Genomic DNA, 24,427 nt, shown 5'->3' on the forward strand with positions numbered 1-24,427 from the left:
GGCTGATTCAGCAAGGCATTTATGCACATTCTTTGGTGAATAAAATTATTAGGATATGCTTTAAGCTGGGCATATCACGAACCACCCTGTTGAACTGGGTCATACTAAAAAGCTGTTGTGTGGCAGAGCTGCTTGCTTAGCCAGCAAATTCCTTCTGGCCTAAATAAGATTGAATTATAGTTGCTTTATCCCTTGGGACCCTGTTAGCTGATCACACATGGTCCCTAGAACAGTAAATGCTGCTCTAACTTTTCAAATTAATTTTGGTATATTTCATAAATTCAACCTTTCCATGTGTGTGGTACTGTGGGTCCCTCAATCTGCAACTTGTCTCCTTACCTTAACTCTGTCCTCTCCTATAATGTCACCCAGGCTTTACGATTCACAACCAAAATGCCTCTCCTGTCAGAATAGCTCTCTCCAGATTGAACAGTGAAGCTAAGACCACAGGCTCCACAGGTGCCCATCTGAATGGCCAAGATCATAAAAAACTTAGAGCTGCAAGTGGCTGGTGAAGCTTGTATCATCACATTTTTACAAATGTACTGACTGCTTGGGGGCTGAGGGGAGACCAGAGTTCTAAAACCAGCAGAGAAATTACTTTTCTGAGAACCATTTATTTTCCATTCAGTCTGGAGTCCTGTTGCACAGGCCATCATTCTAACTGCAACACTGTAAGGGTGTGAACACCACCTCTGTCAGAAACTTGCCCATCTTAACCCTCAAATGCCTCTGAGCCACACTAACTGATAAACACAGGAAAACCTTTAGAGACAGCACTTGCAAAGAAGTAACATTACATGTGGGAACAGTGCAATAGTCACTTGCCTTGCCTGAAAAGTTGGAGGGAAAATAATGCTGCTCTTGGCTCAGATAAGAGTGGTAGCAAACACAGCACTCCTGAAATTGTTCAAGGTGCACTTACTGATGAAAGCCTACTAAACAGATGCTAGGCTCAGGCCTCCTGTTCTAGGTAAGGTTATTCCACTGCTGTGCCCACTTACTCAAGAAAGAACCTGCCCCAATTTTAACTAATATTTGCTGTATTCTGGATGCTGCAGAATTGTTTTCAAACAGAACAAGCTGAGAAAACATGTTATATTTGTTTATATAATAAAATTCCCTACACTACATTAACTTTTTTATTAGCATTGTCAATGGTTTCAGTGTCTGCTTAAGTCTCTTCATACTACAACATTTACAAAAGCTCAAGTGAATTGTTTCCAAATTAAAAAGGGATTAAAACAAGACTAGTGCTTCTCATGGTAAATTCTGGTACACTGTTCCTATGGTCACGATGGGATCATATGCAGGAATATGCATATTGAAATATGCATAGTGAACAGAAAGCAGAACAGCAGGCCCCAGATCTTAGAAGACCACTACAGGCCTCAGATCTGAAAGGTGTTGCTATACCTGTTCATAGAGCTGGGTCCCTAGGCACAGCTCCACCAAGCTTGATCACTAACAGCCCCCATCATCCAGCTTCTGCAAGTGGAAGATTTGCTGAGATGTCAGTTTGATTGCCAGAAGGCCAGCAAGCCTCCTAGCATACTGCATGGACACTGGTCAGACAGGCCTAACACAGGAAACAGGATAGCTGGGAAAAGTTGGACAGAGAAAGTGCTCTGCAGTCACTTTAAGGAGGTTCTTCTTTTCTGTAACATCTTCAGAGAAATTTGGCTTCACTCATATTGAATTTAAGAAGTAAAAAAGAAAACCAACCAAAATCAAAACCCCCTCTTCTTTCCAGAATCTGTATATAAACCAGGGAAAGATATCAAAGAATGAAGGTGGTCTATGACGCATTTCTCCAATTAAGACACAGTACGTGTACTGAATTTGATAGACTGATCTAATCCTACTGCTAATAGGTGTACCTCTCGGTGCATAGTAAACTGTTTTGAGGAACCCAAACCTATGTTCAACTTCGTGTAGTGTTTAAAAAATGCCAACATCCTTGCATGTTGGAGGTCAAACTTTTTGCTTAGCACAAGTAGATGTTTACTATAGCTGTGTAGAGTAAAACATACAGAGGCCAAATTCTTGTCAGATCTAAACCCCATGTTTCCGCAACTGCCACACCATGGCCAAACCGTATTGCAGTTTATAAAAACAGGTACAGCACTCAGCACTGTGGAGTCAGAGGTCTTTAAAGCACATGCTACAATCTGGTTTTGTTACATGAGAAGACACTGAAGAAAGGCTACGAAGAAGTCCACTGAGCAGTGCTACTCATACAAGTTTTGAGAACTAGGAAATTGCTGGAGAAACTGAACAACTTCCACCACAAGTTTTACTTCCCTTTTTTCACAGTTTTACCATTGGCATTTAGATTCAAATATTTCCTAATTAAGACAAATAACAAGTGATGCAGTAATCACTACAAAGAAGACATGGGGAGAGTCTGGATCTTGCAGGATTAACACACTCCTGGGAGACAGGTATGATTATGGCCAAGGACAGCCTCTGAATAGCCCAAAGATCATTTGATTAAGCTGAACATGTAAGGTCCTAGTAACTCCGATTAGCCGCAGGAGCTGTAAGTTGACTACTTCACTGTGGAAACAGAAAAGCAATTACCTTTTGTTGCAGCAGTCCTTTTCCTAAATTCAGGCTTCAGAACAACTTCACCTATCAGAAGAACCTTTAAACTATTCTTGAACACAAATACTTTCATAGAACTGCCAGAATCTATCAAAGCTGGCAAACTTAGAAGACCAAGAAACCCGATCTGGAGTTTTGATCATTTCAATAGTTACCAATTTATTTTTATAAAAAAAAAAAAAAAAAAGGTAGCAATGTAGAATACAGCAATATTCTCTGGTTCCACACACGCAGGTTGTGAACATTCCAAGCAATGTGTACATTTTTGGAAAGAGACTAGACAAGAGAATTGACCAAAATGTTACTGAACACGGGAAGATTTTTAAAAAAGGTTAAAAATTAGGTATCAATAGTGTCTTCTTAATATTGCTTTCATTACTGAAGACTGAAAAAACACTTGACTTTACAGATAGGCTTTAAAAAGGGGAGGGAGAACAAAAAAAAAAAAAAAAAAAGGCTGCTACAACACTGCCATACAGTCAAATAAATCATACTTCAATATTTGCATACTTGATAGCAGCATTCTCCCACTGAACCATGTGAAACTACAGGAAGAAAACATCAAAGCAAAAAAAAATATGGCAGTTATCCATCAGTATTCAAAAACCTAGAATGAAGTCACTAAGTAGATGAACACTTATTGAGAATTAATCAGTATCTACATTCTTAGCTGTTTCCCATTCTGCTCCAATAGAAACGCGAAGTTGAGTGTCAGCTTTGCGCCATTTTATTTTTGGCCGATTTGAGTTTTTCCAGTTCATAGTTCACTGCATGCTTGGAATAGAGAGGGTCATTATAAATCCTTCTACACAACGAACTTTAAGTAGACAGCTGAAAATAAAATGTACTACTTGTAAACACACAAAAAAATACAAGCTTTTTTTGTTTCAAGTGAGCACTGGTTCCAGATAGATTATCTTCGGTATCTACCTCTTTCACCTCTGTCTCTGTCCCGGTCACAAATCCTCTCTCTCTCCCTTTCCCGATCACGACCTCTGTCACGTTCTCTGTCTCTTCTGTTATCTCTAGGACGGTCCCGTTCCCGCTCTCGGTCCCTCTCCCGAGGCCTGCTTCTCCGACCGCTGACAACTGCTTGTGTGCGGCGAAGAAAGTCGTCTACTCTCATGTCATAGTCGTGCTGTGATGAAAGGACAGCTTTGTTTATTTTCTTTCCCAGATTAAAATCCCCTCCTTTCCCTTATCTGTAAGACTGGTCGTAACTCTGGGGAAAGACCAGTATTTAAAAAAAAAAAAAAAAAAAAAAAAAAATTATGTCCAGCATCCATAAGCACAAATTTCTTCTTTCATCTTCAGGGCAGCACCATGTCTGTGCTTCCACTGTGCAGAAGCTGGGGTCAAATGCCAGATACCAGCAAGAGACCTGAAAGCTAAGCAGCCTTCAAAGCCAGCTAACAGAAATTATTTAACAATCTACCCTGTTTTTTGATGTGCCTGTAAAAAGTTAACAAAACACAAACTTTTCTGCTGATAATTTGTTTATGCATGAGTGCAAGCATGTCCTTATTCAAACTGGGCTTCATCATGAAAAGTTTCAGAACTAGACAGCTGGAAGTCATTTTAAGCACACACCTCAGTTTAAGAGTATGTTCTCAGAATTTTGCACTTCTACATCACCTGTGAGAGAGGCTTTTTGAAGATGCTGGAAGTCTGTAGTCAGTCTAAATAACTGATCTTTCCAATGAAAACTAATACACGTCTTAAAAACAGTTTATCAAAGTCAACAAATCTCAGGTTAGGTTACATCTGTACCCCCAAATTCCTACTCTGGCCTGCAGACTCTCCTCCCCCTCTGTCTCTGTGGGCACTTACTACTCGTTTGTCTCTGTATCTTGCTTCATGTGGTACAGGATGATGTCCTGAGTATGGAGGGTGAGCTTGAGGTGGAGGTGCATGGTGCTGATAGTAAGGGTGGTGTGGTGGCTGCTCCATACCTGGATATGGTGGCTACAAGAAAGTTACAGTAAGTTTGCTGAGTGTTTCAAAACAAAGAAATGCACACAAGGCTGACTGCTGGGAATTAAGAGCAGAGGTTACTTTCATTCAGATGGAAAACATGACATCTACATCTATTCAATCACAGCCTCCTAACTGAATGGCAGACTATTTTTCATTAGGTTGGCATGCTTTACTACTTCTTTACCATTGCTTTTTTAGAAGTTTGGCTAACACCCTCCACAAACCCCAAACACGCCTTCTTTCCGTATCTGCCTCAAAGTGATACTGTACATAAAATTTCTGCTACTTAAATATGGTGTTGTTGTTTTTTTTTTTTAATCCATGCATATGGAATGTGAATTTTGTCTGAACCAGCAAGTTCTTAACGAAATGAGTCTTTTTAGTGCCATTGCTTATGAATATATTCCTATTTTAAATGAACAAACTTACACTGCAATTATTTGACAAAAGGCTAGCAGATTTTTTTTTTTTAACAAGACATCTCTTGCCTGTTTCCATTTCTTCAATCAGCAAGGCCTTTCTTTCCTTTATTACTGAAGCATCTTTACTTGCATTGCTGTCACAAAGGAAGTAGGTGGAAATGCTGGATTGCAGCATGACTACTTGGACAGCATTCAGAATGGGGAAGAGGGGAGAAAAAAACCTGGGAGCTTCTGGAGGCTTAGCTGTGTTTGAAAAACCATTTTCCTCCCCATCTGACCACTTCGTTCACTTCCATCAATTACAACAAACCAGAGTTGTGCTTCAGCTGAGAAAACTCTACATATGGAACTGCCTTTTGCTCATTTGCAGCATACACAAGAGCCAAAAGACTCATTACAGTTAACCAAAATCAGGACCTTCAGGGCCAGAATTACTAAATATAACCAAATTAACTAGTTGTAATGACTGTTCTTCCTGATATGATGGCAAAACCACAGCTGTACAAGTGAACTATCAGTTAATTGCCACGTATGTAGCCATAGATACGTGCACTCATACATATGCTCATCTGACTGGAAAAAAAAGTGCATTTCAGTGGAGGCTGCAATACAGCAAGACTTATTTTGATTACGGTGTGCAGTACATTCTGCTACTTTCCTGCATGCTTCACTGCCATAGCCAAAAGCAAGCCACTGCACAACAATAGAGCATGCCAGCCTGTTCCATGAGCCTCTGCAGCAAGTCCACCTCTTTGACGCCTTTGCTGTTTGAGAGAAAGCCAATTACCATGAATACTTAGCGGAGTACAAAATTTCATCACACCCTCTTGTGTAGGTTAAAGGAGGGTTCTGCTATTTCCTCAGAGCTTTCAGTTCCTTGTAGGTTCAAACCAAGCCAGATTCCTGCTGCTGTACTGCTTAGTAGAATGCTGGACTACTGCTGAGAGCTAAGTAAATTACAAAATACATTATATAAATAATTTTTTCCCCTAAAAATTTTACATACTTACAGCAAAGATACATTTTACGAAAAGGGAAGAGTTGAGCACGCATTGATATGCTAGGCTCCTCTAGCATGGAACAAAAAAGCGCCATATTCTACAGAGAAAAATTGAATTCAACAAGACACAAACCATTCCTTGCCATGGTGGTGGTGGTCCCATGTTGTGGAATTCCCTCACGTAATCGTTGTAGGACTAAAATGAAAGACAGTAATATTAACATTTGTGATGAGTGTTCTTTGGAAGCGCAGAAAGCTGAATATAAAAAGTTCCCCAAAAGTCTGCATGCACCAACTTACCCCATTTAAAAATACATCTCGTCGAACTCCTGAAAATCGTCTGTTGGGAATAAAAATTTGTAGAACTAAATCCAATTTATCCATACAGACAAGTTACCAGGGCATAAAATGAATAATATGAACACACCTTACCTGTCTACTTCAGGATATCTGGGATCCTTTATATACCCTGTTCGAACATCAAGCAGTATTAATTCAATTTACCATCTCAAGTTAACAGTCTTAAAAAATATACTCATTACAAACTGTCCTTTCATTTTGTGCCAGCTATGAAGTTGTGTCTACCTGCCATTACCCTCGCTTTCAAAATAACTCTCAAAAACTTACTTCTTGTAGACAGTACAGAAAAACAGTATAATGTAGTGGCAAAAAAATGATACAGATATACCCACAGGAACTTGCACACAGTACAAACAAACATGCAAGGGGCTATCTGTGCAAATAAAGACTTGAATTTGAGTCAAACGAATTGGGAACGCCCACAAATTTGAAGGGTACTGTCCCTTGGCAGTGAGCATATGGCTGTTACTACTTACTAGCTGTGTATTGAGTAGAATGTGTTCATCTGGGCAACTCTTAAGGCTGATTGCCTAATAGGTTTTGGACACACTGTTACACAGAAAATTAAAAACAATCTAAAAAACATCCAGAAAAGCCCCACAGGGCAAAGAATTCTTACAGCTTTAGTAAATCCCAGGAAGTAAACTTTAAAGAGCTCAGTAAAATGGTGCAAAACACAAAGCATCCTTATGCTAATAAAATAATGCTTCAATATTTTACGAAATTGTGTTCTGTACTCTAAACAATGGTCTTGGAAACCCAGGGAGCAGCAACAACACTCTTTTTGCATTGAAGAACACAGTCTTTGCAGTCAAGCTGGACAGATAAAGGCAGGTTCTTAAGAAAGATTTAGAAATCTACTACTGAAATAACGGAATACATATTTCTAATAGCAGTGAAGCAAGATTTGGTAGATTAAAAGTGACAATTTCTTAATAATTGCTTTCTGAAGAAAAAACACAAACCTGCAATATTACCAGTATTGTTGCTGCATTACCGCTGCAAACATTTCTTTCTGGAGAACAAAATTCCTTTCTCAAACTCATCATTAGACCCTCTTATAAAATGCAGTGAAACTTCCCCCTCCCTTTCTCATGTCAAGCTTGTGAAATAATTCTCTCTTGAAAACATAACCAAATGTCTACCGTCATCTCTAAACAACAGGCTGCTAGTCATGTAATCTCAGCTGACTTTCCCAGTTGGAAATTTGTGATAAACATTTTAATTTGATGATTAGCACATTGACAAGTAGGTCAAACCAATTCTTGTGCCCATATTAACAAAGCACTTGAGAGGATCATTCACAACAATGTACACAATTCTAAGGCTCTTAAAAGGGCTCAGCCTGGATTAACTCAGTGCTCTTCTCTCAAACCAGTGAAACAGTGTCACTGACTTCTACGAGAGGTGGGGTAAACCAGCAGGCAGCACTTGGGACAAGTCCCATTTTTATATCCCAGTCATACCAGTATTTTACTTTTGAATTAATGAGGATACACTAAAAGAGAAAACATTTGTGAATTGGTGCACACAAATCTTCATAGTAAGATATTAACCTGGTCTTTGGTGAAACTCAGGGGGATAGTCAATCCTTGGTTTCTTTCTGCTGTTATGAATATCATAATCTTCTGGTCGACGCCTACACAAATTAGATATCAAAGATTAAACAAGGTTGCTTGGAGCATTCGTCACAGCAGAATACCTCACAGGAATAGCTTGAGCTGCCCAGGTTCTCAATTAAATCATTCTGAATTTCATCTGCTTCAAAATGTTCTACAGCTTTAAATTTGAACTCAAATAATCAAGAGTAACAGTCCGATTAAATACCCTCCACTGTTACTTTCTGGCTACAGGAGCTTTGGTAGTTAAGGAAGGAACTCTACCCAACTGTACCTTCACACCAAACAAAGTGTAACAAATTTGTCTAAAACAATCTCAGACTTAAGCTTTAACATTACACTTTCCACATTACATTTTGAAACAACCTATTGGATAACAAAAGAATTTACAGAACTAAATACAGTGAAAATAGATGGCAAAATATATCATCACAGTCAGAAGGCATGGACATTGCTGTATTTGACAGCTATGGGCTGAAGAATTCTATAAAAGGTCTATTTCCATAACATTTATAAATAAAACTGCACATGCTTTGTGAAATTGCTTCCTTCACTGTAGCTTTTCTAACTGAGTAGGCCAATGATATTATTTCTAACAACTTCTGTTCTATGCAATTTACCAGCAATGCATCGGTGCCTTTTACAGAAAATTTAAGAACGCTTAAGCTTCCTAATAATTAAAATAATTGGGGCTCCTTTCTATAAAACAGCTCTTTGATGGAAGAGATGTTATTTTTAAGAACTTCGCTCTCTGGGAGGAAGTTTGATTATAAAACAGTTACATTCCAGTTGCTGTTATGTTTAATAAATAACCGAAAACTGGCTGCTAATTTTGCTCCACCAAGGTACATAAACATTAATGGGAGACTCCAGTGCTAACATAACAGTGTTTCTAAACACAAAGCAGCTACAAATCCATTCCTTTCCCCCCCAGCAATATAATTCCTTATGACAAGACAAGAAATCAACACTTTCTTATATCGCTTAATTACTGTGCAACTTGCTCGCTGAGTAACAAGCTCATTTATAGTAATTTCTCCTCCCCCTTCCCGACTTCAGTCTTTAAAGCCCACCATACCCAGTTACTAAGCTTTTTAAAATGAAAGCAGATTCTTTACTATGAGCAAAAAGCCCAAAAACCAAAGCAGTTGCATCTACAGCAAAATCAGATCAAGGAAAATAAAAGCTGGTGTAAAGAATAAACATACCGCTTTCTTGTAGTTTTGAGAGTGCATTTACGACCGGTATAAAATATGATAGAAACAGTTCATATAGTAGTCCAACTACTGACTTTAAGCTGTAAGCCACATACATAAATGGAGGCCCTGGCAGGCTTGAGAAGGTGTGGTGGTGTTATATGTATAGTTTGCAGTCCATTGCAAAACCTTCACTTGTATATACTTTATTGCACTGGAAACCTCTTAGCTTAACTTCAAAAGCCATCTTGGTGTTCAGTCCTTTAAAGCCAAAAAAATGGGGGCGCTGCCAGGTTTCCTCCTACCTACTCGTTACAGTGTCCTTTTTTTAAGCTCAAGGAAATGGGGACTCTTGTTGGGTATCTGTACCTACCACAGGATGTTTCCACAAAGAGGAAACTTAATCAAAGGTTTCAGCCCAAACCATACATCAGTCTGTATGCAAAATGGCTACACGGGGAAAAGGTGTTTGGCAGGAGGGCTAATATCAGTTCTTTGCAAAGACTTCTCCAATTCTGTAACAAGTTATACCCCCTTTTTTTCTGGAAAATGATGTTAAGTTCATATAGCAGTGATCAATAACCATGTCGATCCTCTAAAAATACTTTAAGTCCACAGGTACTGCCAGCATCTGGAAAGGTTGTATATACAGACACAGCAACAGCCATTCTTTTTGGTTTGTTGCCGGGTCTCCAAGGGCCACTTGATCCCTTTTGGAAAGAACCTACTGTTTTCAGAAGCTCAGCAAGATGTGTGAATTCAGTGGTTACATGTTAGAGAATATTTGGCAATGGGGTTAACACATCACGGTGACACAATTTGAAACAGTCCCAATAATGCTCCTCTTGAATATCAAAATAACTTAAATATTTTATCCTCAAAATGAGGCGGCATCTTCTGCAAAATTCTAAGTGATCCTTATAAAAGTCCCATATTTGATAAGGCTTATCCAGAGACACACCTGAAAGAAAAGGCTTTTACAAGATATTAACACATTTTTGGCATATAAATATTTCCTTCTCTCCATCTAGCCTGCTTATAATCAAGCCAAGCTTACCTACATCTAGCATTACACGTTGCATTATCTCAGTAAATGATCTAGTCTAAACTAGACAGCACTTTAAGAGCTTTTTTCTGCAAAAGCAAAGATCCCCATTTTCCTCTTGAAAAATGACAGACCAGGGAACCATGTGAAATCCTCAATGAAGCCACAAACTTGTCCATGCAGCTTGATTTGAGGATTTTCTCTCTTCTTTATCGCAGGGAAAGCTTTGACGAATCACATTCCTCCATCACGTTATTCTGATACATGTGCCTATTATCAGTCCAAAGAACGTTTCTAACCTTCCCACGTCCCGAACAGGGTCTCGACGGGATGGCCGTCCTCTTGATCGGGGTTGTGAGTGCATTCTTCTCTTGTGCCTCATTTTATGAATGACTTGATACAAGTCAATACTTTCATCAGGAGGGAAGAGAAGACAAAGTTGGGTTCCACATTCCGGCTCAATTTCCTAGAATTAGTTAGAAGTTCAGTAGTGGTTTATAAACTGAAGAAATGAAACTCTCCCCAAATACATTGACAACATACATTAAAAAAAAAAATTAAAAAAGACACTTCGAAGAGATTTCAGTATCACTAGAGACAGAGCAAAATTCACTTACATTACCTTTCACTCTTTAGGCACTACTTAGAATTTTCATAAAATAGTCCAACACTTGGGGCAACCATATCTTCCCATGAGACATACAGGCCACATCACTGTTTTGCTACAAAATCAGAGGACTGTTTTTCATCACAAAGAAAATGATCACCTATTACAGAGAGAAAAGTGACACACGTAGGAAAAAAATCCATCCCAGCTTCACATATAAAGCCATGGCCTGACAAAGTTGACTATTACCACTCAAAAGTGAGTTCTTCAGTGTATGATAGACAGGTCCATGAAAATACCAGCTCAATGTTTGACAGCAGTCAAAACAAGCAAATCGTGTGGTCAGGATTATTAGGAAAGGAACACAGAATGAGAAAGTCATTATACCACACTGAAAGTCCATGTTCCACCCACACCTTAAATGCTGGGTGCAGTTCTGACCCCTGCATCTCAAAAAACAGCGGGGCAGTAGAAATGGAAAAGCTTCAAAACAGGGCACCAAAGATAATTGAATAAGTGCAACAATTCCTACATGCAATGACTGAGCAGGTCAGGTCTCTCCAGCCTAGAATAAAAGAGGATTATGTGAGGTATGGGGGACAAGATGGATACAATGGGAACATCCGACACCATGAGCTGTTTGGAGGAGAGAGGGACAGCAATCAGCTTGTTGACTCCCCCTTCCAGTACAAGAACCAAGGGCCATCAAATGAAGCTAGCAGGAGCCAGGTGCAAAATAATCCAAAAAAAGTGCTTCTTCAACCTGGTGACTAGCAGGCCTGTGGAACGCCTTCCCAAAGAATGTCACAAATGCAAACACGTCGGTGTACACATCCTCAGAATAGAGATCCATTCAGAGTTACACAAAATGTAAATGGATAAACAACAACCACTTCAGGAAATAACCCGAGTTGAAAAGCAGGGAGAGCAAGCATCAGGCAATGCTTGCCCAGTACCTGACAGCACCGCAATTTTATGAAAAAAGATGAAACCCACATCTAGATTGCAACTCTACAGTGAAGTGGACAAAACATTAAAAAATTTATTTCCTTGACCATATAACAGAAACCAAGTTAACTGAAATACTTTTTTTTTTTTTTTTTTTTTTTTAAGTTCACGATGAGTTAAAAACAAGACCGAAAATATTCTTTTACTTCTGCCACCCAACAAACTGAACATGTCTGTGGGCAAAATAACACACAGAGCCTACATTTTCCATACAGTATGGGGATTATGCAACTCCCATCTTGCCTTAAGAAAGCAGAACCTGTTATTTTAGTCAAGGCTGGGTTACTTGATGACAGCAACATACCTGCACTCTGGTATGCCTGACCAGACAAAGAGCCACCCCACTTAAAATTTACTTAGCATATACTTTATAATGGTAGAGTCTATGCCCTAAGCAATACAGTATATATAAAAAATGCAACACAGAACACAGCTGGAAACACCAGAACTTGCTCTTAAAAACTGATGCTATATAGGTTTGCACACCATACAATGCAAGGCACGTTACATTTCAAATCCAAAATATCACATAGTTTTGAAGCATCAAACACTGCTTATCCACAAAGATGACAAGAGAATTGGCACAGTATTGTTTACTATTTCCTTCTTCCGCAATAACATTAGAAATAAGCCAAGTGCCTTTGTCACAGTACTCTACTGCAAGTAACAACTGATCTAAAAAGATTCCACATCTTCTGTACATACAAAGCTGAAAGCAAGCACTAGATGTGGGTCATAGAAAAAAAAAATAATTAACAAACCTGTCCATCGCGTCCAATCTTTACTGGCTTATGTTCGTTCCAAGGATTGGTCAGGTGAGCAGACTTAGTGAACGGCAATTCACGCCTAAATATGCAAGTGGCATCATTTATAGTTTTGCCTCCATTTTTCTTTAAAAAAATTTAAAAATGCATACAGCAGGACATTACATACAAAATAATCCTGTTACCCTTTGCACTGTCAGGTCTCTGAATGAACGTATTAGTACATAATAAGTATTAGTAACCGAAGATTTCCACTTTGACTTATTCCAGTATTAACTAGTATAGTCCATACCATTACAGCTTATCCTATTAAAGAATTGGTTTTTTGTCTCTGTACAATATCAAGATCGTGCTTGCTTATTATCTCACCATCTGAATATGCTGACCAGTCTCTATGTGAGGTGGTAGCTCATGGTACCTACTGAAGTAAATGCCTGAGCACCTGACCTAACTACGAAGCTAAAACCACTTTGAGCTTGAGGTGGGAGTCAGTAACTTCCAGAGGACCTTTCCAACCTAGATTTTTCACTAATTCAAAGTCTTGCCTTCCCTGTATTTAGTCTTTCTGGCAGCCCGAAGTGCTTGTACAACCATGCAATGTATGTCACAGGACTGAAACAGCTCTTTTTCCTAAGAGAGGTTTAAAATCTTTTCTGTAAGACATACTCAGTTAAATCAATGAACGTACTGCTCACAACCTATACGTTATGCAAAATATCTGTACTATTTCTTACATTATTTTAAAGCAGCAGCATCTTCTTTGTTCAGTCAGATGAAGACAGATCTGTCCTCACAGGATTTATTTTTCCTTTTTATCCACAGCTGTCTATGCAAGTGAGCAGCTGTTTTTATTCAAAGACTTCAGAATACAGTTTTCTGGTTTCAGTGCAATAGATCAGTGAAGGAACACAATCAAGTGTTAAAAATCTCTAAATTAATTAATTGTCTACATAATAAAAAACCCCCATATTTTCTACAGTGCATGTCAGGTACAGTAACACCTGACCCAAGCTCAGTAACATGGAGGCATGGATTTGGGGAGATTGGAGGACAGATCTCTGGTTGAATTGAATTTTCAAAAGGATTCTGTCAGCACTCGAGTGAGTAATACACATAAATGGTATTGTAATGCCTTGTTACTAAACAGCAATATAAATGAACAATTACTTGCCTGCAAATCCAGTCAATTTTAAAGACACCTCCCAACATTTTTGCATTCATTCCTGCAGGCAGCACCCAGTGTATAGGTGATCCTCCATGATGGGACTCTGAAGACAGTCTTGCAAATCCTAAAGGATTTCACATGAATTATAACAAAGACACAACAGAAAAGCTACTGCACATAAAACTTTCACTTACCTTGGTAATAGCTCACTTTCCCTTACCTTGGAATTTGCCACTCTCTCTTACAGAAAATATCAAAATAACACTCCTCGCTGATCTAAATGCAGCATTAAGCTTCTTTTCATTCACTGGAAGTGTCGACCATACTCCCTAAAACAGAACAACCCCCACCCCCCCCACCAAAATGTAAGAGTTCATCTCAAGTGATTTAGCCAACAGAAGTATATAGTACAGATGAGGAAAACAAGACCAAACTAGTGTTCTGGGACAGAAGATAATGGAAAGAGAAAGGTATTGCTAAATTCAGTTCCTTCAGAAAATATTTTTAGCCTGCCCCATGAGAAAACTTTTAAAACACTGGCTTTTCAATCCCTTTTTGAACACTGCAGATGCATTTAGACCATCTATAAGGTTTCATTTGTAATTATAATGATGGACAGATATATAAAAACCTTTGCCTTCAGTATTTTTAATGTATGTTCTAAGTGACTTTGGGAGTTCATTTATTATATAATACACACAAATTATGAAAAACCAGCAGCAGATATACTGAAAGGTGGGCAGGCAGACTTCAGTAACCTTCTCAGTATGACAGATTTGTTGAGGACAGGTTGCAGACTTTAAAACTCTTTCAGTGAAAGGCCAGAAACATCAAGGACACCAGACCAACATTTTAAATTAGCGAGATAACTTAAAACCGTTTGTTCAGCCACCCACATCCCCACCTACTAAATCCTACCTTTTCCCTTTCACCAGTCATTGTGTAGCCATGCACAATAAAACCTAATTTGTTTTAAGGTACCAACTGAGCTGAGCTACAGAATACCAGTTTGCTGTATTACTTTTCAGCAACATCAGCTCTCCAATCCATTCTCTGGGAAAACTCAGAGAAGCTTATGCTGGTTTAATATGTTCAGACTTCAGCCTCAGAGTATGATCTGGGAACTACTAAAGAAAATGTTCCTCCCCTTCCTTTTTTATTGAAGATATGTTCTCATGTCCTACTCTGTGCTCAGATTAGTGCTTGCCTGACTCAGACAATTCATTAGAGTCACCAGAGAACTATCTGAGTTTTTTTACTAGCTTTCAATCAGATGTATATTGCTTCAGGCTGCTTGTGAAGCCCTGTTGTGAACTGGTACTTGTTACATTGGCACCACAAAAGCCAGTTTCATGAAAATGCAGTGGCAAAGCACTGATGCCTATACACTGAGAGACAAAGCATCCACTCCAAGAACTTTAGGAACAAGTATACTGCTGCAGCCCCAAGTGTGGATGAGGCACAGAAAGGATATACTCCTCTAAAGACCTAAAGCAATCACCAGTTAGAATGGTGTTCGCTGCACAGATCACACCCAAAGCTGGGGGCAGGGGAGCCAAACCTATCCAGGATTTTTAAGATTCATGTAATTGTTTTAATGCTATTCTATTTTAGAAAATCTTCATTAACAGAATAACCTACTCCATGTATATTGTGCAACAGCAAAACAGTTATTCTCTGTACAAGCTGTTCCAAATAACACATGCAAATACAAAACCACCAGAGTGGCCTAGTGCCATTCCTCAGTAGCTGAAGTCCAGTGCATTGGAATCCCTCCCAAAGAACTCCCTTACACCAGCACTACCAGGCATACATTTCTGCAATAAGGCTTCAGATCCCTGAATCAAATGAAAAAAAAATTACTTTTATAGCATTAGATGAAAGCCAAAACAACCTTCTGAACCTCCTCACAATACAGCGATATGAACAAAGGTGCTAATGAAAGGGAGAAAATACCGTCACAGCATTCCCAGTAGAGGTTGGCTTAGGACATTATCAAACAGACCTTGAGGCTCCTTTTTAACCCTACTCTTATCAAGACAAATGCCTGATGGTCTAGAAACTTTTCTAGGTTACAGTGGAAGCAGAATAGCTACACTTGAAGAATCAAGGAACAGCAGCTTTCATCACTGCCTATACGAAGATCTGAGTGATGGAGAAAAGAATGCATCTATTTATATGCTTTACTATAGTAAGGTGGGTGTGTTTGAAAACAGAAAAAGTGATCAGTTTGGAGAAAATTCAACATACCTTTGCTTTAGCAAGTGATACGTTTTCATGGTTATTACTCTTGATGAGAAAGAATCTTGCATCTTGGAGAATGTATTTAAGTTTACTTGTTTGGTCTGAAAAAACAAAGTGTCAAATAAGCTGAACTGTAAATGTTTACAGTTGTCAAAAATGTTGCTTTGAGTGTAGATAGTTGTTTGTTTCCTTCAAAATACACTGTATCCCACCCAGTTCCTACCTATGTATTATCACAGTCAACCACCCAACTTGAAACTTGAAGTCTAAGCTGTAGAGCACAAAATGCCAGGGGAAACCAAATCAAAACTAAAACTCAGATATTCAGGTAGAGAAAAAATAAAATAAAATCAGCATGATTCAGTGATGTTCCGATATACAGGACTTATTTCCTTGCTTAAGAATCTTTGGATAAATACTGGGTAACATTTGTATCAGCACGAGTCATTCAACAGAGAATGCTGAAATGTTCCTCTTTTCAGATGTAAGCACTTTATTCTTTTGCTTTGCTGCCTCTGCAAGGAGCCAAGTGACTGAACTTTTTGCGTATCGCTCTGAACATATGCAAAAGTAGCTCAAGATTCATTTGTTACGCTCAGAACAATTATGCGCTCAAACTGATTTATATCGGAACATTACTAATTACAGGTAATTTAATGAACAGAGACAATGGCTTGCTATGGGGCATGCATTAAAAATTCAAATTTAAATGATACCTTTTTGGACAGCACGAACGGAAGATGATAATTTCTCATGCTTCTTTTCTGAACCTGTGTTTAGCCAAAGTACATTTGTTCAGATTGAGCCTTAATAGAGATAATATACAATTTCTACAGCCTTGTCACATACAATTTTCATTCATGACAAATTATGCTTTCTGGCGCGCACCCACACACACAAAAAATACTACTCAATGTGCACGAGTGTTTTGTTTTGGTTTTTTTGTTTTGGTTTGGTTTTGGGTTGTTTGGTTTGGGTTTGGTTTTTTTTTTAAATAGTATTTGAACAATTTCCTACTCAGAAAACTAGTCACTGAATCATCATCTTCCAAGTTTAAAAAAAAAAGTGAAAATTCCACTTAAGCAACAGAATAGCATTAAAGTAATAAGAAAGCCTACATCCCCCCAAAGGTATCCACACACAACATGCCAGAAGTCAATACCAAATTATACAAAGCTACGTACCCCATAAATCTCTACAGCCAGTTACATTTATTTTAGATTACACATTAAGATTTGATGCAAGTCAGGATGACAAGCAATAAAAGGAAATAATACCTGCATACGATTCTGATGCAGAACTTCCACTTCTGTCAAAAACAATTGGAGAGATACCTCTAGCTCGCTTCCTCTCCTTCTTTTTTTCATCTAAAAAAACCCCATAACAAATAAAAGCAGTATTTTAAACATCAAGTGGCAGGCAAAATTGAGGTAAAAAGTGCTGAGACAGGAAAATAACATCTGTAATAGTGAAGTTAGCATTTGGCCTGCATGTGAAAATTGCGGTTGCTGCCCCAAAACTATCATGCGCAAAAGAAGTAAATGTTAATTACTCAAGCTTTTCATTCATAAAAGGAAGCCAAATGCCACAAAATTAGTAATTCTGTGCAAAGTTTAGAGACACAATTTATCTCCTAGGTGTTTTAGTAAGGGTGGTTTAGCTCTTTTCTTCAGCCAAATTTGCAACACAGCACAAATGGTGTTGCAATACTGATATAGGCTCATTTGCTCAGAGCTCAACAAAATGGCAAGAGGTATGAAAACAAAACACTGTGGCACACAGGCAATTATTTCCACTCTTAGAAGTGTTATGCTATACTATGGAGCTTTTTAGAACAGTTATTACAGCTTCACTTGTCTTTAGGTTACACCTTTCTGTTCTCTAATTCCAAACAGCAGAGCTGAACCAAAAAAGGCATTATGTTAAGCAGGATGACCACCTATGGAGCCTTCAGACAAGGAAGATGCACAAGAAGAATCTTAACAGGATTGCAAGCCGCTTTCTTAAAAACAAAACAAAACAAAAAACAACAAACCAACAAACAGCCAAACCCAGAAGTATTTACGTCATTAACACTTCACATCTGTAAGTCAGGACCAGTTATAATACACAACTGCGAAGCACCTGTTTCTAGTTTCTGCTTAAAACATTTCTCTCTTCCTAAGTTAGCCCTAATAGCTAATCATTTCAACTTAGTTTTAGATTTCCTATGCTGAAGGCAGCCACTATTTAAGATTCAACTATCCTTTCCTGGGGAGATGGTGCTTTTACTACACTGGTCTACTTGTTCACTCATCTAGATGAATACAGAACAGCTCAACACCAACTTAAAATGAATTATATGGGAAACTAAGCCATTAGATACTTAAGAAAAGACTAATTCTAACATTTCAAAGCATTGAACAGCAAGGCCAAAGCAATCAAGAACAGTATGAATCCTCAGCATGGTAAGCCTGATATTCACAAGTTTTGGTGTCAGGAAATATCACTTTTCAGTAAATTTTTTCCTTGCCTATGGTATTTCATAATTAACATTATTGACTTGTGCTACTAAGGCTTACTTTTGACATAGTCAGGGAGTGGTTATTCTTAAAAGCAGCTAAACTTTCAATGGCAAGGTATTTCAGATTAGCATGCTAGATGTTACCTACCTGATGCATCTGAACCAGACCCAGATCTGACTGACCCATCTGTGAAAGAGGCGGATTCAGAATCAGAATCACTGGCTTCACTTCGTGTGTCATAATCATTTCCTTCCTTCTGATCTCTCTCATCTTGTTCATACTCTTCTTCATCCTCCTCCCCATCTTCTTCCCCCTCTTCATCCTCCTCTCCTTCATCATCTTCCTCTTCTTCCATTCCTTCCTCCTCATTCTCTGTATTCCCTTGTTCAGAGGAACCACTACTGCCAGTCTCATGATCTGAACAATATTCCTCAGAGTTCACCTCTTCTTTAGAAGAATGGCTGGATCTGCTTGGTCTTCTATCCACATCATGCCTGATTCTCTGATGTTTAAAGAAAAAGTGAATCAGCAGTCATATAACATTGTCAGGATGCACACACAGTCCTAAGAATGTGCCTTATAAAAGTCTCATATAATTGCTTTATTTATAAGGCAGCAAGAATATTTAATACCTCTGAGCCATCTGGTGTAGAAGACTTTGCCCTTCTGTCAATATCCCTCTTCCTCATGCAAGTTTTCTCTGGTTGTCCTTTATAAGGTTCCCTGGAACTGCTGGACATGCGTGTCTTTCGATCACCATCTGGGCGCTTGTTTCTATCCGACCTCTGATACTCCTCATTCTTGTATTCTGATACTGGTTTTCCTTTTGTACTCACTATTCTCTTGTTATTGCTAACTGATGAACTAGGAGGCTTTGGCATCATCTGCCTCGATGAATGCACAGAAGGTTTTTGTCTCTTGCTTTCAGCGTTTTCCATCCTGTCAGTTTTTCTTTTTGATCCTTAAATAGAAAGAGATACCAAGTTCAATGTTACTTTGTGTATCAAACCAAAAACTGTGCAGAGGTTTCTACTTTAGGTAATTCCCCTGTTGCAGTCATAGGTAGCATATTCCAGTTGTAGGCTTTGCAACAACACTCAGAACTGCTTGTTAGGAACAGCTCATGTTCTGAAACATATATTTTACTTCTAAAGATCAATAATTTGGGCCTTGATAGGTGTTTTCATAATTTTATATATGGGAATGCTGAATTAAATGCTTACAGGATTGGCCTAAAGCCAAATCAAGAACTGAGCTGGGACCAGACTTTGGGACCCCCTTGCTCCATTTGCATTGCACTTTATGGAACAAAAAAAGACGGTCATTTTCTAACAGCAAATGAATTCACAACAAGCCAGACACAGCAACTGCTTTTGAGATAAAAGGAAACCTAGTTAACCGTTTGCTTGAAAGTTCAGATGAAAAAGCAGGTGTCCATGAAATAAAGACTTTCAGAACTCTTTCACTCTTTGAATCAGGCTGTAAGAACCACTGTTTCAAAGACTTTAACCCTAATAAGAAAGACGGTTTTTACCATTTATGTTCCGCAGGACATCCACTACCAAAGTCACCTACCCTTTTTCTCACTTTTATCTTGCTCGCTGTCAGGGTTATACAACTCATCATCTTGGTCAGGAGCATCAGTCAAAATGTCATCCAGAACATTCAGTTCACCATCTGAAAACAAACAAACAAAAAGTTAAAAACAACTGTAAAGAGTCCAGATATGTAAACTACAGTAGAACTAGTATTTACAAACCCAAACATTTCCTTTAGGGTTACTTATTTCTACAGTTTCAGCTGGAAGGATCAAGCAAAGCCAGTAAAAGAATTAAAATACACCACAGAATACATTTAGGCCTCTGAATAACGTCCAAATTGGCTGACCTACAAATGAAAGCTTAACAAAAGAGCCTGTACAAAATTTGAGAAAAAGGAGACTGGGAGATAGTCTGAGTGTCATAAGCAAAGAGGAGTGATGTCTCTCCTCAAAATCCTGAAGAACTTGCACCTTAAATCATCTTCCCTCCTGCTGTGCTATTTCTGTTGTCATTGCTGTGTTAGGAGGGCGAGTTTTGTGGTTCACCTACAAGTAGAAAAATCGCAACAGGGCAAGTTAACAACAAGAACATAAGCTAGGTCACCCTAGTGAAGAAGGGGAAAGTAGTACTTATTTGCTGCATAATTAATTCTGAGCTGCTCGGGGCGGGGGGGGGGGAAGTTACAACTAATTCACCTTAATCAAAAGGGCAAAAGTTTAAGAAAATTCATGCTAGAAGGAGTAAATGACCACCCTTGGTCACACAGCTTTTAGAATGTGTCACTGTTTCTGACTCTGTTTCACTTTGCCTGAAACCAAAGGGGATATATAGCGATTCTGATAGAAGGATTCACCAGCTTTAAGACTGCAGATCTGTATTCCAAGCACTTTAAAAAGTAAGAGTGAACTAAGCCTAAGCACACAAAGTGAAAAATAACAGAAAAGGTATTAATTTTGGAACCTCATATTTCTTCTCCTAAACTCCAGAATTCTTAGCTCTTTCCACTTTAATATTACTATGATTGGTTCTATTTTCTGTGTTCAGGAAAAGGAAAGCAGAGCAAACTCCAAGGATTCAGCTAGTTGACAGTGTATGTAGAAGACACATTGTACAACATTATAAAGTAGCAGGTAAGGACTCCTGTACTGGATGAAATTGGGGTAAGGCAGCAAACAAAGTCCTCCAGAGTTTGGCAACTTGTCTATCTCTAAATCTTGAGCTGTGCCACAAGAGAAGTTTTACATCTTGGTATTAAAAAAAGACACAATCCACACCAGAAAAAAAGTTAGTATTGTAATTGGATTTCTACCATACACTACTGAATCTGAAGTCAGCATGTGTGCTAGCTTTTCTGCTGGCATTTCTCCATGTTTCCTGTGGTAGAGGAATGCAGAAGTGGTCCCTGAACTGCACAATTGTTGTAGCTGATGCAAACAAAGCAGTGCAGAGAGAGGTGGATCAAGCCTTTCCCTGGCAGTTTACAGTTAGAGGGCATTTAAATATAACATGGAGCTGCACTGTAATTCTCTTGGGAACAGCCCTTCATGTTTGTAGATACCTATACATCCACAGCAAATATTCTTGCTGATACTGATGAGATACATAACAGTCAGATTCATGGCTGTGCAACTGCTAAACCTGGGCTGCAATTTCCTGGCTTACACTCTGCTTCCCCACAGAAGACTAGGCAAGTTCAGAGCACAAGATATTTTTACTGGAGACTAATAAAAAAGAGGTGCACTAGGATTAGAATACTAAACATATCACCCATCTCAGATCACACATATTGAACCGTAGCTGTTTCCCTTTTGGTGAGGCAACAACATACTTGAGTAAACTACATTGAACTTAGCAACTGCAGCAGCATTCAGAGGTGCTAAGACTCACATATTAGCTGGTTCAGAAATAAATGATAAGGAAAATTTAATGGAATAAGCAAGTCTGACACATACTTTCTGATAATTCCCTTCTGGGTTAGGTGGGCCTGGTTTACAGCTGGAACATTAAACAACTACGTAAAAGACAGGAGCAGGATGACTTCCCCCCCGCCCCGCTTCTGCAGATACATCTACCTGATTTACTTAAAAATAAATTTCTCGATTTATCTAGCAGCCTGGTGATGCAAAAAGGGCAACCTAAACACAGAGATCCCATCTCTCACTTGCATCGGGTATACTGCTCAACTGACTTCCACAGGATGATTCCACTCACTGAACTGTCACTGTTGGTGTTCAACTTGATGAGCTAAATTATCTCAGACAGATCAAGATAAGCATCAGGAAAAGCACAAAAAAAGAAACAGAAAAACCATGGAGGACAGATTTCTTACAGTTCATCACTGCTGAAGGGGGAAGGTCCAAATGAGTCCTTTTCGTTACAGACACTCCCAACTGGGCTCTCCTGCAACTCATCTTTTGTTGACTCTGGGGTGTGTTGGATCCTTCCATGAACAAATTTAACTCACCTGAAACAGCAGGAAAGTAACCTGGGGAGGCCATTTTTCCTCTGCTGGCCATGAGCGTTAGATCTATTCAAGGAAGGGTCCAAGTAAAAATCTGATTTGGCAAACAGAGGAGATAAGACCAGGTGATTTCAAACTAAAAGGATATCCGAGATTTATTTCCACTTTTTAAAGCAGTGAAACAGCATTTCTCTTCCAAAAGGAGAATAAAAATAACGTTGCATTTACAGTAGAAATAAGTTCAGTTACAAACAAAAGTGCATTAACAGCTGCTATTCAGTCAGAATCATCCCTTTCATAGGACAGAAAATTAAACCAAAATTAAAATACGACACATAAAAACATTTCTTGTCTGCTACTCATGACTTGACCACTGTCAGTGATTAAAAAAACCCCAAACGCGCCCCCCAGAATAAAAAAATTCAAGCCCATCTGGATAAATATGAGTAGAAATTTATAGATGACAACAGTAAACATTTCAATTTCACTGCTCATCGATGGTGGCAGCTCACATCTGTTTTAACACAACCTGATCATATCCTACCCCACCAGTCTTACAATAATACTGTTAAGAATCAAGCACCAGAAATAATTTTACTTCTCAGTTCTAACAAAATCTAGCGGGAATTTTCCATGTGATCTAATTTCACAATAAATAGTAGAGACAGCAAACTTTCACCACTCTGACAAAAACATTTTATGGACATCTATCCTGCAAAAAACTTTACATGAAATATATACCATAGAAATCCAAAACAACGTAAACCAAACTAAAACACCACAGCGATCCTTTACCTCTTTTGTAACACTGCTATAATCTGCGCTAACCACCAAACAGCAATCTTCTACATCTAAACTTTGTTTTTACTTCTTAACTGGATTATTTTGTGATGACTGACTCATATAACCTCATAGACAACATGCGGATCACTTCAGCTTTTGAGTACAGTGACAAGCAGTTATAAGAGTTGTGAATATACGTTACCCTGGAAACGTTCAATTCCTTTAATTCAAACTTATTTACCCACAGGGCCTAGAAAGCATAACTGACTGCAAAAAGCCGAGCGAAAATCACCAAGATAATATTCCAACTCAGCTGCTGCTTGCTAAAGTAACTAGGTCCCTCGGCACAAAATCCTACAAAAAAATACGGCTAGGGATCAAAGCAGAAATAAACAAAAGCAGGTATTTTCTGCGAGAAAATAACCAGTAGTAGCCCACTACCAATAATGTTAAACTTACGGCCCACGAACTTATTCCTATTCCCGCTGCTCAAGTCACCTTGCCCTGAGCCCACTACCGCCGCGGTACCACATTACGGCACGATGGCCCGATCACCTCCAGCACCCCAGCGCACAACAGGGACCGCTTCCCCACAGGCCATGTCTAAAGACTACGAAAATCGCCCTCGAAGAGGGCCTCCCGGTCCCGCCGCCCCTCCGCTCCCCTCACGGACGTCTCCCAGAGTGAAGGCCCAGCACCAGTAACCAAGCAGGCCCCGGGGAGGGGGGGTGGCTGGGGAGGGCGCGCCCCCCCCGCCCGAGCCACCCCCCTTCCCCGGGGCCTAGCCATCACCCCTACCCCTAGCACCGGATACCTTTTTCCTCCCGGCTATCAGCCGCCATCCCGCCGCCGCCGCCGCGACGCGTCGAGCACCTAAGATGGAGGCTCCCTCTTCCTGCACGTAACGATTCCCTCTTCCCAGAATGCACCGCTTTGTTTACGCTCCGCGCGTCACAGGGCGCCGCGGGCGGAGGGAGGGGGGACAGACGATGGGCGGCGCATGCGCGATGGAAGGCGGGGCGGGGCGGGGTGACGGCGCGGGGGTGAAGTGGTCGCGCTTTGAGGAGGAGGAGGAGGTGGAGGTGGCGGCGGCAGCGGCAGCGGGAGCGGGCGGGGGGGGGGGG

General features: G+C 39.5%; 1 protein-coding gene across 7 annotated transcripts; it reads right to left on the bottom strand.

Moving 5' to 3' along the window:
* Positions 1-2,746: 2,746 nt before the first annotated feature.
* Positions 2,747-24,238, bottom strand: YTHDC1 (YTH domain containing 1). 7 transcript variants are annotated; one of them, XM_010586262.1, is made up of 19 exons: positions 24,118-24,227; positions 22,389-22,523; positions 20,094-20,195; positions 19,151-19,479; positions 18,666-19,020; positions 17,292-17,381; positions 16,731-16,784; positions 16,021-16,115; positions 13,991-14,099; positions 13,777-13,894; positions 12,603-12,687; positions 10,526-10,692; positions 7,923-8,005; positions 6,439-6,475; positions 6,307-6,346; positions 6,140-6,202; positions 4,438-4,572; positions 3,538-3,745; positions 2,750-3,152 (listed from the first exon to the last, which is right to left on the bottom strand). In XM_010586262.1, the coding sequence occupies exons 1-19, from the start codon at positions 24,143-24,145 to the stop codon at positions 3,103-3,105; spliced, it is 2,283 nt and encodes a 760-aa protein (XP_010584564.1). In that variant the 5' UTR covers positions 24,146-24,227; the 3' UTR covers positions 2,750-3,102. The 7 variants fall into 7 exon arrangements, 6 of the variants coding, with proteins under 6 accessions (XP_010584564.1, XP_010584566.1, XP_010584565.1 ...); XM_010586264.1 differs by lacking the exons at positions 2,750-3,152; positions 22,389-22,523 and having other exon boundaries at positions 3,221-3,745; positions 24,118-24,238; XM_010586263.1 differs by lacking the exons at positions 2,750-3,152; positions 16,731-16,784 and having other exon boundaries at positions 3,221-3,745.
* Positions 24,239-24,427: the final 189 nt, after the last annotated feature.

The sequence above is a fragment of the Haliaeetus leucocephalus genome, unplaced genomic scaffold (genome assembly GCF_000737465.1).
Source record: "Haliaeetus leucocephalus isolate CR32 unplaced genomic scaffold, Haliaeetus_leucocephalus-4.0 Scaffold140, whole genome shotgun sequence".
Taxonomy (NCBI): Eukaryota; Metazoa; Chordata; class Aves; order Accipitriformes; family Accipitridae; genus Haliaeetus; species Haliaeetus leucocephalus.

What these genes read in the sequence shown, in the direction of transcription:
- YTHDC1 (XM_010586262.1), bottom strand. Translation starts at nt 24,145, where the DNA reads ATGGCGGCTGATAGCCGGGAGGAAAAAG. An exon ending in CTACACCAGATGGCTCAGAG is followed by an intron (nt 19,021 to 19,150) that starts GTATTAAATATT and finishes TTTAAACATCAG; the next exon opens with AGAATCAGGCATGATGTGGA. An exon ending in AGATTGGACGCGATGGACAG is followed by an intron (nt 10,693 to 12,602) that starts GTTTGTTAATTA and finishes AACTAATTCTAG; the next exon opens with GAAATTGAGCCGGAATGTGG.